The 16,513-nt window shown below is 51.1% G+C and overlaps 1 protein-coding gene across 1 annotated transcript; it reads right to left on the bottom strand.

The window, feature by feature from the left end:
- Nucleotides 1-4,963: 4,963 nt before the first annotated feature.
- Nucleotides 4,964-15,968, bottom strand: LOC132581313 (ER membrane protein complex subunit 3-like). The gene is made up of 8 exons (XM_060252502.1): nt 15,781-15,968; nt 13,960-14,017; nt 13,124-13,217; nt 11,045-11,149; nt 9,871-9,952; nt 9,669-9,748; nt 7,700-7,785; nt 4,964-5,106 (listed from the first exon to the last, which is right to left on the bottom strand). The coding sequence occupies exons 1-8, from the start codon at nt 15,936-15,938 to the stop codon at nt 4,996-4,998; spliced, it is 774 nt and encodes a 257-aa protein (XP_060108485.1). The 5' UTR covers nt 15,939-15,968; the 3' UTR covers nt 4,964-4,995.
- Nucleotides 15,969-16,513: the final 545 nt, after the last annotated feature.

Genomic DNA, 16,513 nt, shown 5'->3' with positions numbered 1-16,513 from the left:
CGCGTGGGCTCTTCTTCGCACCCTTCTTGTTTTCGTATTGGTCCCTCTAGTTGAAATGGATCTGAAACCCCCTTTTTATGGCGGGGACGAGTGGGTTTATGTTACAAATCAGCTCTTACTTGGGGGAGAGGCCAGGGGAGACTTACTGGGGCTTTGTTCTAAAGCAGGGACCCCAATCATTTTGACCCAGTGGGCACTTTACAGTTCAGATCATAGAATGGCGGCCACAGCCGCAGAATGCTTATCAGAAAATGGCTGCTGCATTAAGAACGTAAGAGAAGCCCTGTTGGATCAGGCCAATGGCCCATCCAGTCCAACACTCTGTGTCGCATAAGAACATAAGAGAAGCCCTGTTGGATCAGGCCAGTGGCCCATCCAGTCCAACACTCTGTGTCACATAAGAACATAAGAGAAGCCCTGTTGGATCAGGCCAATGGCCTATCCAGCCCAACACTCTGTGTCACATAAGAACATAAGAGAAGCCCTGTTGGATCAGGCCAGTGGCCCATCCAGTCCAACACTCTGTGTCACATAAGAACATAAGAGAAGCCCTGTTGGATCAGGCCAATGGCCCATCCAGTCCAACACTCTGTGTCACATAAGAGAAGCCCTGTTGGATCAGGCCAATGGCCCCTCCAGTCCAACACTCTGTGTCACATAAGAACATAAGAGAAGCCATGTTGGGTCAGGCCAATGGCCCCTCCAGTCCAACACTCTGTGTCACATAAGAGAAGCCATGTTGGGTCAGGCCACTGGCCCATCCAGTCCAACACTCTGTGTCACATAAGAACATAAGAGAAGCCATGTTGGGTCAGGCCACTGGCCCATCCAGTCCAACACTCTGTGTCACATAAGAACATAAGAGAAGCCATGTTGGATCAGGCCAATGGCCCCTCCAGTCCAACACTCTGTGTCACACAGTGGCCAAAGAAACCAGGCACCATCAGAAGGTCCACCAGTGGACCACTGTGTCCCCCCCCCAGGCACCAAGAACACAGATCATCCCTGCCCCAGACAGAGAGTTCCGTCAATACACTGTGGCTAATGGCCACTGATGGACCTCTGCTCCAGATGTTTATCCAGTCCCCTCTTGAAGCTGTCTATGTTTGTAGCCGCCACCATCTCCTGTGGCAGTGAATTTCACGTTTATCACTGTTTGGGTGAAGAAGGGCTTCCTTTTATCCATTCTAACTCGACTGCTCAGCAATTTCATTGAATGCTCACGAGTTCTCATATTGTGAGAAAGGGAGAAAAAGTACTTCTTTCTCTGCCTTCAATGTCCCCTGCATAATCTTGTAAACCTCTATCATGTCACCCAGCAGTCAACGTTTCTCCAAGCTAAAGAGCCCCAAGCGTTTTAAACTTTCTTCATTGGGAAAGTGTTCCAACCCTTTCATCATTCTAGTTGCCATTTTCTGCACTTTTTCCAATGCTATAGTATCTTTTTTGAGGTGCAGTGACCATTCCGTGGAGCCAGCCACAAAATGGATGCTTTGGCACACCTTCAGTAACGATCCTTGTGCTGTGGTGGCAGCTCCTTGCAGCCAATCAGAAAGAGTCTGCCAAGAAACTGTGGGTGCCATGGCACTAGGGTTGCCACTAGGGTCTGTGTTGGAAAATACCTGGGTGGATCCAGGGGAGGAGAGAGGCCTTAGCCTTCTACAGAGCTATAGAGTCCACCCTTTGCAGCAGACATTTTCTCCCAGGAAGCTGATCTCTGCCAGCTGGAGATCAGTTGTAAAAGTGGGAGATCTCCAGGCCCCACCAGGAGGCTGGCAACCATGCATGGCCCCCCTGGCACCATTCCTTGCTCTAAAGAAACACTTAAGTCCTGTGTTCAGAGGGGCCCCTGAACTTGCACTTGGCTTTCTTGGGGTGGGGAGATTTGCTCACAGGCCATCGGAAAGCCTGAGCCACGATAGCAGAGGTGGCCAAAGTTGCTTAACGTTAACAGCCCCATAGATGTCAGCTGTTTGAGAGCCGCAAGACATGAATGTCAGACCTTTGAGAGTTGCAAGGAAGGTATGCATTGCCCAACTTGCCAGTTGGCTTGTCTTGGAGAAGTGATTTAAAGAGGCAAATGCCTTCTCCAAGCCAGCTGATGGGGCGGAGGGAGCTTCCAGAGCCACATAGTATGTATGAAAGCCACACGTGGTTCCCGGGCCACAGTACGGCCACCCCTGCGTGATAAACTTCTCTTGCAGTGCCCCCTACTGTGTAAGAGACAGAACCAGCACGTTGTCATTCTTGTCTTTTCACGCCCTTCAAGCTTTCACACGCTTCTTTTAACAGCTGAATGTCTTTGGTCCCCTCCTTCAGTTCAAACACAGATCCTCACTTGCTTGCAGCTCAAAACCTGCCACGCAGGTGGCCCAAGGGGGCTTGTAGAGGCAGGCTACCGTTGGCTAACAGGAGGGGAAATTCTAGGAGGAACAGGATGAGGTAACTATTGTTTGTCTCATCATGAACACTGGATGTAGAAGTGGCTCATAAATGTGGAAAAAGTTGAACAGCAGGCACAGTAGCCTGTGTGGCCTTAAAAGGTATATTTGCTCACACTCATTCATTTCTCTTGGCTTTTCTGCAATATCGTTTTCCTGGCTTGTGTGCGTTCCCCATTTTAGGGTTTTTTCCTGCTCCACACGTTTTGCTCCCTCTAGTGGTTGATCCTATATTACACTGCTGTATGTCAGGCATAAAACCTTTATGTCTTATGAAAGACACAAAGCAATGTAAGATCAAATCCACCAGCAAGACGTGGCGAGTTCAAGTTTATTTAGGCTTAATAGCCCATTGGCTATATGCCGTATAACAAAACATTTAAAAACAAGTTTGCTGCATGTAAAACAGAAACACCCCCAAAGTAATAGGAATGCACAGGAGAGGAAAATGACGTGGAAAAGCCCTTTGAAAGAGACATAATGGGGGCAGTATTGCTGTTTCCTGTTGCAGGAGAGCCAGTTTGGTGAAGTGCGCGGACTCTTATCTGAATGAACCGGGTTTGATTCCTCACTCTTCCACTTGCAGCTGCTGGCAAGGCTGGCGAGTGGGAGTAGGTGGGATAGGTGGCTGCGTAGGGTGCCATCCCACCTGGGCACCCCCCTTCCCTGGCCGGAAGGCACTGCTCGGCCGCCGCGCTCTTTGGGGGCTTCCTTGGAAGCCATTTTAGTGGCCTCCAAAGAGTGCGGCGGCCGCTTTTGGTCTGAAAGTGGCCAGGCGGTGCAGGGGGAAAGTGGTGGCGTGGCAGCACTCTTGTGCACCACCCGTTGCCCTGCACAGTTACATCACTAATGATGTCATCGTGCCGCGCGCACTATGCGTGTGCAAAAAAATCCCCAAAAGGGGCTGGGGGAGGCCTGGGGGTCTGCCGGTAGCAGAACACCTAGCCCCGGGCCTGGCTGCTGGAATGGCCTTGGGTCAGCCATAGCTCTTAGTTGTTGGGTCAGCCATAGCTCTTAGCTCTTAAAGCCAACTTTAAGAGGGGATTGGATAAAAATATGGAGCAGAGGTCCATCAGTGGCTATTAGCCACAGTGTGTATATATATATGTGTGTGTGTATATATACACACACACACATATATATTGGCCACTGTATGATACAGAGTGTTGGACTGGATGGGCCATTGGCCTGATCCAACATGGCTTCTCTTATGTTCTTATGTTGTCCTTGAAAGGGTAGCATCTGGGAGAGCTCTCTCAGCCATACCCACCTCACAGGATGTGTGTGTGGGGGGGGGGAGTAAAAGGAGATTGTAAGCCGCTCTGATTCTCTGATTCAGATAGAAGAGCAGGGTATAAATCTACAGTGGTCTTCTTCTTTTCAGTTCGGTGTAGTGGTTAAGTGTGCGGACTCTTATCTGGGAGAACCAGGTTTGATTCCCCACTCTTCCACTTGCACCTGCTGGAATGGCCTTGGGTCAGCCATACCTTTCATAGAAGCTGTCCTTGAAAGGGCAGCTGCTGTAAAAGCACTCTCAGCCCCACCTACCTCACAGGGTGTCTGTTGTGGGGGGGGGGGAGGTAAAGGAAAGTGTGACCGCTCTGAGATTCAGAGTATAGGGCGGGATATAAATCAAAATCATCCATCTTCTTTCCTTACCACAAAGGCCCATCGTGTTCCCTACGTTTCCATCACCCTTGTAGGCAGGTTTCAGAGTAGCAACTGCTCCATACTGCTGATGAAGTTATTGCTGACTTGAAAAGTTTTTGGGAAACCCCCTCCCAGAGCACTGAAAGCCTGGCTTTATTTGCCATCTGATGCTGGAGAAGACTCTTGAGCGTCTCTTGGATTGCAAGAAGATCGAATCAGTCAGTCCTAAGGGAAATCAACCCAGACTGTTCAGTGGAAGGTCAGATGCTGAAGCTGAAGCTCAAATACTTTGGCCACCAAAAGAGAAGGGAGCACTCGCTGGAGAAGATCCTGATGCTGGGAAAGACAGAAGGCAAAAGAAGAAGGGGGCGGCAAAAGATGAGATGGCTGGACAGTGTTACTGATATAACAAACACGAATCTGAGCAGACTTCGGAGGATGGTGGAAAACAAGAGGGCCTGGCATGACTTTGTCCATTGGGTTGCAAAGAGCTGGACTCAACTGCGCGACTGAACAACACAACAGCAAAGATACGATATCTGTCAAAGCAGGAAGAGTTCCAGCTATGTGTTTTAATACTCAAACCATTCTACACACACTTTTACACTTGGACAAGTGGAGGCAGCCCCCACACGCTCTGCCTCTCGGTGAGCAGAGGTGGCGTATCCTTTTTTCTCCACCCCCCCCCCCACCGGCCTTCTCAGCACCACCCGCTGTGGGGACCGACGGCTTGTTCCTGTGCTTCCATCGCCTCCTGCCGTAGCTCTCCTCTGCCCGGGAAGCTGATAGCCGTGCCACACTCTTTATCACACCATGCAAGGCGAGGGCGGCCTTTCGCCACTCCCTCTTCGGGGACTCATAGCTTTCCCCGTTGGACTGCGGCCCGCCGATGTCGGCGATAGGCTCAGTCGGGCCCAAACCTCCGTGCCAGCTTGAGATCCCGGCCCATCAGTTTCTCTTCTACGTCCTGGAGTGCCCAGCGATGAGAGACGAGCTCTAAAGCTTCCCACTCGGCCTAAGGCAGGAAAAAGGGAATATCCTCAGTACAAGAGCGATAAACAAAAATGTTGGGCTGACACTACAGCCCTGGGAAGATACCCTTCTTAGAACAGCGTCTGTGCAGGTAGCCGTGTATAGGGTTGGGGCATGGAAGTTTCGTTTAAAGGGCATAAACCCTTTCCTTTCCTTTGTGCTCTCAGAAGTTCACTGATTCACAAATCCTGAGTGGCAGAAGGCTATTATTTCTTAATATGTCAATTATTTTTTTTTATGCCGTTGCTAGAGTGATCTTTAGGATCTTTTGTCACTGAGCAAAAGAGCCAGGGTTTCTGGAGTATGGAGGGGACGACTGGTTGACTAAAGACTTTATACGGTAATCCCTCATCTCAAAACATCTGCATTCCAGCAGGGCAGGACAGGATGTCTCAATCCTATTAAGGCCACAAGAGCAAATTCTGTCAGTCTATGGCCTATTCAAACGTCTTCCCTGCAAAACCATTGTTAGTATAATATTCATTCTTGCAAACCAAAAAACTCTGCAATAACATGGGATAGTAAGACAGTACATCTAGGGGGGTAAAGTACATCACTCCAGAGTCAAAATACTTCACCTCCATAATTAAAGGAATCCTTCCACCAAAGGAATCTCTCCACCAGAAAGCCAGTTTGGTGTAGTGGTGAAGTGCGCAGACTCTTATCTAGGAGAACATGATTTGATTCCCCATCCTCCACTTGCAGCTGCTGGAATGGCCTTGGGTCAGCCATAGCTCTCACAGAGCTGTCTTTGAAAGGGCAGCTTCTGGGAGAGCACTCTCAGCCCCACCCACCTCACAGGGTGTCTGTTGTGGGGGAAGAAGGGAAAGGAGACTGTAAGCCGCTCTGAGATTCAGAGTGAAGGGTGGGGTATAAATCCAATATCTTCTAAAGTTGCCAGCTCTGGATTGGGAAATACCTAGAGATTATTGGGGATGGAGTTCAGGGAAGGGAGAGAGCTCGCTGGATAGAATACTATGGAGCCCACCTGCCAAAGCTGCCAATTTCTCCAGGGAGAATGTCATCTAGAAATCAGTGTGATACCAGGAGATCTCCAGGCTCCAACTGGAAGTTGGCAACAACTGAACTGTAAGGTAGGTTCAAAGGCCACCGCTCACTTCAGGGTACCGGAGAAGAGGGCCGCTGGAGTCCCTCCAGTGAACCGACGCCAAAGATAACATTTTGAAAGGAGGCATTTGAGGTATCACATGCTATACAGCTCTGCTATCATGAAATGCATCAACCAAGGTTTCACTGACCCCAAAAGCAAAGGCCTAGGACAGGGATGGCCAAACTGTGGCTCTTTCACACACACACTGTGTGGCTCTCAAAGCCCCCACCACTCCGTTGGCTGGCTTGGGGAAGGCATTTCTCTCTTTAAATCACTTCTGCAAGCCAAGTCAGCGGCTTAAGAGAATGCATTTAAAATAAAAGTTGCTTTTTTTCACTGCTCCTTCCCCCCATCTATTTTCCTTCCTTCCTGTGGCTCTCAAACATCTGACGTTCATGTCTTGGGGCTCTCGGACATCTTGACATTTATTCTATGTGGCTCTTACATTAAGCAAGTTTGGCCCCCCCCCCCCCCGGCCTAGGAGTTGTAGGGTTTGTAGGCCTACAAAATAACTCGTTTTGTCACTTGGTTGTGGGAAGTGCCGTCGAGTCGCAACTGACTACGGCGGCTTTGTGGGGTGTCCAAAGGCTAGAGGCAATCGGAGGGTGGTCTGCCATTGAGGCAGCAACCCTGGACTTCCTTGGTGGTCTCTCCTCCAAGTACTAACCTGGGCCAGCCTTCCTTAGCTTCCAAGACCGGATGAGACGGGGCTAGCCCTAGGCTGTTCAGCCTCCGGGTTTTTGTCACTTCTCTCTATGAACACAAGCTAGTTCTTCATCTATAGAGCCCCGTGGTGCAGAAGCGGTAAAGCTGCAGCACTGCAGTCCGAGCTCTCTGCTCACGACCTGAGTTCGATCCCAGCGGAAGCTGGGTTCGGGTCGCCGGCTCGAGGTTGACTCAGCCTTCCATCCTTCCGAGGTCGGTCAAATGAGGACCCAGTTTGCTGGGGGGAAAGTATAGAGGACTGGGGAAGGCAATGGCAAACCACCCCGTAAAAAGTCTGCCGTGAATGCGACGTCACTCCAGAGTCGGAAACGACTGCTGCTTGCACAGGGGACTACCCTTACCTTTTTTCTTTTTCTTTTTTAAGATCCAGGTGGGCAGCTGTGTTGATCTGAAGCAGTAGAACAAAGCAGGAGTCAAGTCTCATCTTTAAGACCGACGAAGTTTTATGCAGAATGGAAGCTTTCTTGTGCTCTAAGCACACTTCATCAGACTGTAGGATGGAACGGCAAGCAGTCCTAAATATAGACTATATTTAGGACTGCTTGCCATTCCATCTTACTGCCTGATGAAGCGTGCTTAGAGCACACGAAAGCTTCCATTCTGCATAAAACTTTGTTGGTCTTAAAGGTGATCCTGGACTCCTGCTTTGTTCTACTTTTTTTTTTTAGTTCTTCATCGAGTCCTGCCCCCGAAATGCTCTTACGTGCAGCTCCTGCCAAACTAAAACTCAAGTTCTTACCTTGAAGGCCTTATTGGGGTCTGGGGGGCTGGGCACAGGGGGACCCAGGAAATGATCTGGCTGGAGCAGCTGGTTCTGTTCTGCAGCTGCCGAGAGAAATGTGATTGGAAGGGAACAGAAATGGCTTTAATCCAGGGCTTTTTTGTGTGGGAAAAGCCCAGCAGGAACTCATTTGCATATTAGGCCGCCCCCCAATATCACCATCGTTTCACACAGGACTTTTGTAGGAGAAAACCCAGCAGGAACTCATTTGCATATCAGGCCACTCCCCCTGACAACAAGCCAGCCGGAACTGCATTCCTGTGTGTTCTTGCTCAACACCCTCCCTCCTTGCTTCACTCCAACAGACTAGTAGTAAAATTCATTGAATACAGTCAGGGGCCATTACAATTACAGCTACTTACAAGTTAAAAACAGTCAGGGACTCTAAAATTAACACATTCAAATTTAATTATTCACCGACTTATTACATACAGCGTCCCTGTGATTCCACAATCGGGCTCCAACAGACTAGTCCTCATTGAAGTGGTAAACCTGGGGCTGGGCTGCCCCGGAAGGGTTCGCAGGAGTGGAAAGCTCCTCCAAATCTCTCCCCCCCCCCAAAAAAAATCTCTACTTAAAACGGCCACATAAGGGGAAGGGCCCTAGCTAAGGCTTCTCGGGCTTCCTATGCACAGGGCGTGTTTCTATATGGCGGAGAATTCATTTGTGGGAGTCCCCCTGGGCCACGTGATCTGCCACAGCCCGGATCCAAGTGTATTGCCAACCGTGCAGGTTGGGGAGGGGGGGGGGGGAACATATAACCACTTCCCTGCGCCGCTCTCTGTAACCTGAAATCTGTACATCTAGTAGCAACATATGGCTCCCATCGACGGATCTCTAAATCCACAGATTTGGGCCACGTGGCCACCAAAGAGATTTCTCTGCAAACTTTCAGGGGACCCCCTCCCCCAATTTGCAAAAAAATCAAATCTTTTTTTAAAAAAAAACATGGGGGTTTAAATTGCCCCCAAATAAAAAGTGTTACATTTGCCTGTGCAAACAACACACCTTGCTGTATCCTGCAGAGCTGGCGGTGGACACCAGAAGCTGTTTTGGGCCCAGGCTCGGAGCAGCTCCCAGATAGAATCGGAGTTGGAGGGGATCTCCAGGGATATCTAGTCCAACCCCTGCACAATGCAGGAAACTCACAAACACCTCCCCCTAAATTCACAGGATCTTCATTGCTGTCAGATGGCCATCTAGCCTCTGTTTCAAAACCTCCAAGGAAGGGGAGCCCACCACCTCCCGAGGAAGTCTGTTCCACTGAGGAATCGCTCTAACAGTCAGGAAGTTCTTCCTCATGTTGAGCCGGAAACTCTTCTGATTTAATTTCAACCCATTGCTTCTGGTCCTTCCTTCTGGGGCCACAGAAAACAATTCCACACCATCCTCTATATGACAGCCCTTCAAGTACTTGAAGATGGTGATCATATCACCTCTCAGCTGCCTCCTCTCCAGGCTAAACATCCCCAGCTCCTTCAACCTTCCCTCATAGGGCTTGGTCTCCAGACCCCTCACCATCTTTGTTGCCCTCCTCTGGACTCGTTCCAGCTTGTCTATATCCTTCTTAAAATGTGGTGCCCAAAACTGAACACAATACTCCAGGTGAGGTCTTACCAGAGCAGAGCAAAGCGATACCATCACTTTACCTCCAGTCACACTCAGAACTGGGAGGTGGGGCCTGGTGCTGTGCTGAGCTTGGTGATGGGGAGGTAGGATTCCTCCCTGGAAGTGTAACAGCCCCCCCCCCCCCCCCCACCATTTCTGAAAGCTTAAAAACAGCCTTCGCTGTTCTTACGGATCTGAAGAAATCACATGCCCCATGGTCCCATCCTAACCTCCAGCCTTGGCTTACTCCTTGCAGCTCAGGGCTTCAGCCCCACCTCGCAGCATTCCCCACTGAATCAACCTTCCCCCAATCTCTTACCAGTCTCTTCCCCCAGGATGAGGCTGTACACCCGGCGCAGGCCGAAGACGTTGAGGAAGTACCAGGAGGCGGAACTCACCCTGTTGGGAGAAGAGCCACTGGTGATTATTGCAAATAACCTTCTGGGGCCCCGGTTCTGCGGGGTGAGACCCCCGGAGCCCCCTTCGTTCCCTCACAAAGGAGCAGGGAGAGAAGCGCTTACCAAGAGGGATCCAGGGAAGGCAAGTTAATCCCGCGCTGCAGCATGGGCTTGAATCGCAGGGTCAAGGGGAAGGGAACTTTGGCTAGGAGGTCGGGAGGGAGAGGGTTAGAGCTGGCCTCTCCCTGCAGCAAGCTCAACGGCTGCCCCACCGCCTGCAGCCCGCCTCCCCCTCTTCATCCACACTTCCCTGTTCAGCATGAAAATATCACCAGCTCATCCCTTCTGCGATCAAAGGAAATCATCTGCAGGACCTGAGTTCAAATTTTACTCACGACATGGAGCAATTGGACAGCACTTTCAAATGCTAGAACTTTGACTATAATCTTGCAACGCAGGCCAATTATGATTACTCGTGTGTTTTAAATGGCTGGAAAGGAGGAGACTGTGCAGAGGATGGCAGGTTGTCTATAGATGTCTGTTGCGTGCAAAGAAGACCAAAGATCTGAACAAGGGACTCCCTAATTCCCTGCTCTTTTAGCTGCTGTGTTATACTAGTTTGCTGTGGGCTAGCCACTCTCTCAGACTCAGTGCTCCCCATCTGTAAAACGGGCCGATAATGACCTATGAAAGCCACCTAAATCTATGGAGCAGAATTATAAATGGAACACACTATCTGGGGCAGTGAGGCTCTGTATTCTTGGTGCTTGGAGGGTCAACAGCAGGAGAAGTTCTGGAGTTCTGGCCCTGCTGGTGGACCTCCTGATGGCACATGGGTTTTTTGGCCACTGCGTGACACAGTGTAGGACTGGATGGGCCACTTGTCTGCTCAAACAGGGCTTCTCTTACGTTCTTATGTCTGGGGCAGTGATGCTCTGTATTCCTGGTGCTTGCGGGGGTAACAGTGGGAGGGCTTGTGGAGTTATGGCCCTGCTGGTGGACCTCTTGATGACCCTTGGGTTTTGGCCACCGTGTGACACAGAGTGTTGGACTGGATGGGCCATAGGCCTGATCCAACATGGCTTCTCTTATGTCCTTAAAGCTTCTGCTGGACCTCCTGATGGCTCCTGGGTTTTGGCCACCATGTGACACAGAGTGTAGGACTGGACAGGCTGTTGGCCTGATCCAAGGTGTCTTCAACTCTTATGCTCACTGGAGGCTAGAAGCATCACCACCCACTGGAACTCTGGCTCCGCACGCCTCTCTGCCATTCCCTTGCCCGAGTTGGTTCACTCACTTGCCACAAAGCCAGAGAACGCCCAGTTGATCCAGCCTCCGACGAGGATCATGGGAAGCACGTTGACGATATTCCCTTTCATCATCTCTGTTACCATGGTTGGATCTTGGGGGGAGCGGGACAGGGGAAGGAAGAACGAGAGGACGAGGGAACCGTGACTCTGTGCAAGCTGTTATCCAACAGCAGCAAAGGTAAAGCCTCTAAAACAGTGGTGCAAAGCAGAAAACTGAGCTCAGAGCCTGGTTTTCTTTTTCTTTCTAAAGTCTCCAGGCCTTATTGGAGGCGGCTCACCTGCTCGGTGATTGCCTAAGGCTGGAATCCTGCTTCAAGAGGGACTGGATGAACATCTGGAGCAGAGGACCATCAGGGGCTATTAGCCACAGGGTGTAGGGCACAGAGTGGTAAAGCTGCAGTTCTAAGTTCTGCTCATGACCTGAGTTCGATCCCAGTGGAAGCTGGGTTCAGGTAGCCGGCTCGAGGTTGACTCAGCCTTCCATCCTTCCGAGGTCGGTAAAATGAATACCCAGCTTGCTGGGGGCGGGGGGAGTGTAGATGACTGGGGAAGGCAATGGCAAAGCACCTTGTAAAAAGTCTGCTGTGAAAACGTCATGATGTGACATCCCCCCCAGAGTCGGAAACGACTGGTGCTTGCACAGGGGACTACCTTTATCTTTTTATGGATGGAACTCTCTGTCTGAGGCGGTGATGCTCTGTATTCTTGGTGCTTGGGGTGGGGGCACAGTGGGAGGGCTTCTGGACTCCACCTTGGTGCTTGGGGGGGGCACAGTGGGAGGGCTTCTGGAGGTCTGGCCCTACTGGTGGACCTCCTGATGGCACTTGGTTTTTTTGGCCACTGTGTGACACAGAGAGTTGGACTGGATGGGCCACTAGCCTGATCCAACATGGCTTCTCTCCTGTTCTTATGCTCTTAGCCCCAATGTTGTGCCCAGAGGCACCATGACACCTGCCAACACCTTTCCTGGCCCCCACCAAGTGTTTTTAGAAAGTGGGCGGGGCCTGGTGGGGTTTTTACTCAGCAAGGATAACGATGGCCCATTGCAAATCTGACTGGCTGTGCAGAGTTTTCACACTATTTCTTTGGCCCCAGCAGCCATCGCAGCCCAAGGCTCTTCACGGGGAGGGGGGCTGAAAGGAAGCTTCAGCAGCTGTTTTTGTGGCTGGTTCTGCCCCCTGATGAGGCTGCGTCGAATCCCAAAGGTGCCCACGGGCTCAACAAAGTTGGAGACCTCCAGCCTAGAGTGCCAGAGGGCAGGGGAGGCAAGGTACATCCACGCCCTGCAATGCTTCAACATCACCACTTGGCTCGCCAGGACACTTGGTGGCTTAACACCAGCCAGCCCAGGGTGTCCCACCAGGGTCGACCGGCCAAGTTTGGTGCAGAGGTTAAGAGTGGTGGGTTCTAATCTGGGGAACTGGGTTTGATTCCTCCTCCACGGGGCAGCTGCTGGGTGACCTTGGGTCAGTCACAAGTTCTCTCAGAGCTGTTCTCTCAAGAGCAGCTAGAGCTCGCTCAGCCCCACCTACCTCACTGTGGAGAGAGGAAGGGAAAGGAGATGGTAAGCCGCTCTGAGACTCCGAAGGGAGGGTGGGCTATCAATCCAACTCTTCTTTTTCTCTTCCTCCTGCGCCCAAGCTGCACCGCTGCAAGGATGCACTGCCAAACATACGGGCAGGGCTGCCCCTAGACTGTCTGGCACCCTAGGCAAAGCTAACTTCTGGTGCCCCCCGGCCTCGCACTGATAACATCACCGAGTCACATGGGGGGGCACCCAGTCTGGCGCCCCCAGAAGGCTGGCACCCTAGGCAGTTGCCTAGTTTGCCTAGTGGCAGGGCCGGCCCTGCATGTGGGCAGGATTTGCTGAAATCCTAAAGCCAGAGTATTTCCTCATGGCAGGATTCAGGGTTTCAGCAGCTTCTCCCCAGGTCTAACAGACTGATCTGTGGCGAGCGCTGACCCCAAATTTGCACTGAATCTTTTATGGAGCGGGGAGTACAAAGGATTTGAAAGGAGCCCAGTTTCCCCCACCGCCCTGGTGCCCGGCCCATTTCTCTCCTTACCCGTCAGTGGGTTTCGGGGCTGGATCTTTCGCTTCGTTTTACGGAGGAAGCCGCTTTCGGGGTTGTTGAAGTAATGTTTGCGCATGAGGAAGCCCTGTGGAAACACCCGGAAGGGCCATGAGAGGACACACAGGCCAAAATGCTGAGAGCTGGTATGGCGGAGGGGTTAAGAGCGGCAGACTAAAATCTGGGAGACTTGTGTCTGAGTCCCCGCTTGTGCCGTGGAAGTTCACCGGGCAACAAAAAAATCCCTGCACTCAGAAATCTATACGGGTTATACAACAAAATGTTTGTTTAACTGAACAGAACTCTTTGGCACCTGATTGCAGGGCCAGATTAACAATTAGGCCAAGTAGGCACTGGCCTATGGGCCCCCACGTCTTTAAGGGCCCCGGGTTGGCTCCCCCCCCCCCCCAAGTTTTCCCCCTGCCAGCAACTGAGCCACTCTTTGCCTGACTTGCCTGGTGCGGCTGTTGCTGCCATCATTGCTAAGTTTGCCTCTCTCTGCCTCTCCCCCAGAACTTTGTCAAAGGGGCTTCTGAGAAGGGGCCTGCAGTGGGGGCCATGGGGCTGGCGCTCTGACTCTAAAATAATTTGTGAGGGCCCCCCCCCCCCGATTTTAACTGCCTAGGGGCCTCCATAGGGTTTAATCCGGCACTGCCTGAGTGCAGAGCCCTGCAGTGGACAAAAGATACCACAAGACAAAATCCTGCACCAAAAAGCCACGCACATGCCTCCCTGTGTCTGGGCACTTGTTGAGAAGCACAATCCCAGAGATCATGTGAGGAGTAGAATAGGAGGGTCTTCAGAAAGGGATTGCCCCCATACTCTCTCACCTGAGGAGTCAGGAACCGTCCATTTTCCCTCAGAAGGCGGCTGCGTGCCAGCATCTGCCTGAAAGACAAAGAAACTCCACTCAGCCGAGCAAAGCAGGAGTCAAGTGGCACCTTTAAGACCGACCAAGTTTTATTCAGAATGTAAGCTTTCATGTGCTCTCTGAGCACACTTCATCAGACGACAGCTGATCCCCTTGTCTGATGAAGTGTGCTTAGAGAGCACACGAAAGCTTCCGTTCTGAATAAAACTTGGTTGGTCTTAAAGGCGCCACTTGACTCCTGCTTTGTTCAACTGCTTCAGACCAACACGGCTGCCCTCTTGGATCTAACTCCACTTGGCCATCATTCCAACATAACTTATTAGCCTAAAAAGGACACGCGAGGCATAAATGTTAATTGCTGAACTGCAGCCACCCCCAAATGTCTAGACCAGTGCTCCCTCTAGGGTGAGTTAGTGTGAGCTAGCTCACTTTTTTTTTTTTAGCCTCCGGCTCACACATTTTTTTACTCAACCTAGGAAAAATGGTCCTAGAGCAAGCTAATTTATGCAGTAGCTCACCAAGTAGATTTTTTGCTCACAGGACTCCACAAGTTAGAGGGAACATTGATCGAGACCCCTCCTATTCCCATCTTGTGAACTTCTGAAGCAATCAGAACAGGCAGCACCATCAAATCCCTGGCAGCGTCACAGAGGGAAAACCGTGAAGCTAAGTGCACAAGGGCAGAAAGGCAGGATATGAATTTTGTAACTAGGGTTCCCAACTTCCTGGAGCTCTCTCTCTCTTATAACTAATCAGATTATCCCATGGAGAAAAACAACTGCTTTGGAGGGTGAACTCTATGGCATTACACTTCAACAAACTTAAACTTTTGTTGGTCTTAAAGGTGCTACTGGACTCAAAATCTGTTCTACAGACTTCATCAGGTAGCTGTTTCCTTCGAAGGCTAGAGGACACTGCTGTGGATTAAAAAGATGGCCCAATCTTATCGAGCAACAGCTGCAGCCATGATTCAACACTTTCACACGACTGTTTCCCTGAGGACTTTCTTTTTGGTTTTGGGCCACTGTGTTGGGCCACAGAGCGTTGGACCGGATGTGCCATTGGCCCGATCTAACATGGCTTCTCTTATGTTCTTATGCTTCATGCACCTGATAAGCTCAAAGTTTATGCCCCAATAACAGTGCTGTGGAACTTTCCAGGCTTCTAATGCCAGCGGCGTAGATACCAGTTCCTTGATTTACCACCTTGCATACACAAGCTACTTAGGGTTGCCAATCTCCAATTGGGGGCAAGGGATCACCTGTTTTGGAGGCTCTCCCCCCCACCCCCCACTTCAGGATTATCAGTGTGACTGTGGAGGCTGAATGTCTGCTGGCACTCCATTATACCCTATGGAGACTGGTCACCCACAGGGTATAATGGAGAATTGATCTGTGAGTATCCAGGGCTGGCAAGGTTGTTTTTTGAGCCAGAGGCACCAAATTTTCAGCATAGCATCTGGTGCCTCTGTTCAAAAATCTTCCCAAGTTTTAAAACGTTTGGACCAGGGGGTCCAATTCTGTGCACCTCCAAAGAAGGTGTCCCCATCCGCCATAACTTCCAATGGAGGGAAGCCATTTAAAAGCACAGTCCCTTTATATGGGATGGAGTTCAATGGTGCTTGCCACACCTTGCTCCTGGGTTGCACCTGGCTGGCAACCCCACAGGCCACTGCAACAGAATAGAAAAGATCCCCCGTTTTTCCCACGCTTCACCACAACCATTGAAAACTGCTCCGAATGTGGGCGTGGCCTTCCCTCCGCTCCGCCCCCCCGCTCACGTGTCTTGCTGCTGCTCAGGCCAGACGAGCTCGCGCTCCCCGCGCAGCATCGCCGCCACGCGCAGGCGCAGGATCCCAACGGCCAACGCGATCCAAGCAACGGCCAGCAGAACCCAGAAGCGAATGGAGCCGTCCAGGCGCAACTCCGGCGCCGTCATGGCTGGGCGGACTCAGCACCGCTTTGTTTAAAAAAGCAACACAAGTTTTCTGAGGGGGGAAGCAAGGCACGGGAACCGGAAATGACTTCAAAGAGGAACCGGTCACTTCCGGTGCCTGGTTCCGAGAGACAAAATTTCGTTGGGAAGGGAACAGTTTTCTGTCAGATACTTGAAAAGCCCTTAATTTCGTTATAAAAACGAGTTTATTCTGGAAACGCTTATGCGGGTTCTGAAGAGGCCTTCGAGTTGCCCGGATGTTCAACCCGGAAATAGATTCCCTCTCTCACACCACGCTCAGCTATAGCTAAGAAAGGAGTGTGACCTCACGTGGGAAGCCTCCATAATGACTGAACGCCTTCCTGTACTCTGGCCCCGCAAATGGCGGCCTCCCAGGGGCACAGATGCCCGGGAAAAGCTGCAGGCAGACATTTGCCAACCAAATAAGATGAAGATACATAAAGGTGCTAGAAAGGAGTCCTTTATTCTGTTCTTACTGCCTTTGGGGCCGTTTCCTCTTAGTTTGTGTTGGCGTTCGATTTAATGCCGGAAGTGATGGGTTTGCGTGGGAGTCAAAT

Source organism: Heteronotia binoei, chromosome 13 (genome assembly GCF_032191835.1).
Source record: "Heteronotia binoei isolate CCM8104 ecotype False Entrance Well chromosome 13, APGP_CSIRO_Hbin_v1, whole genome shotgun sequence".
NCBI lineage: Eukaryota > Metazoa > Chordata > Lepidosauria > Squamata > Gekkonidae > Heteronotia > Heteronotia binoei.
Note: the sequence above shows the minus strand (reverse complement) of the source record. Positions and strands in the feature narration are given on the sequence as shown.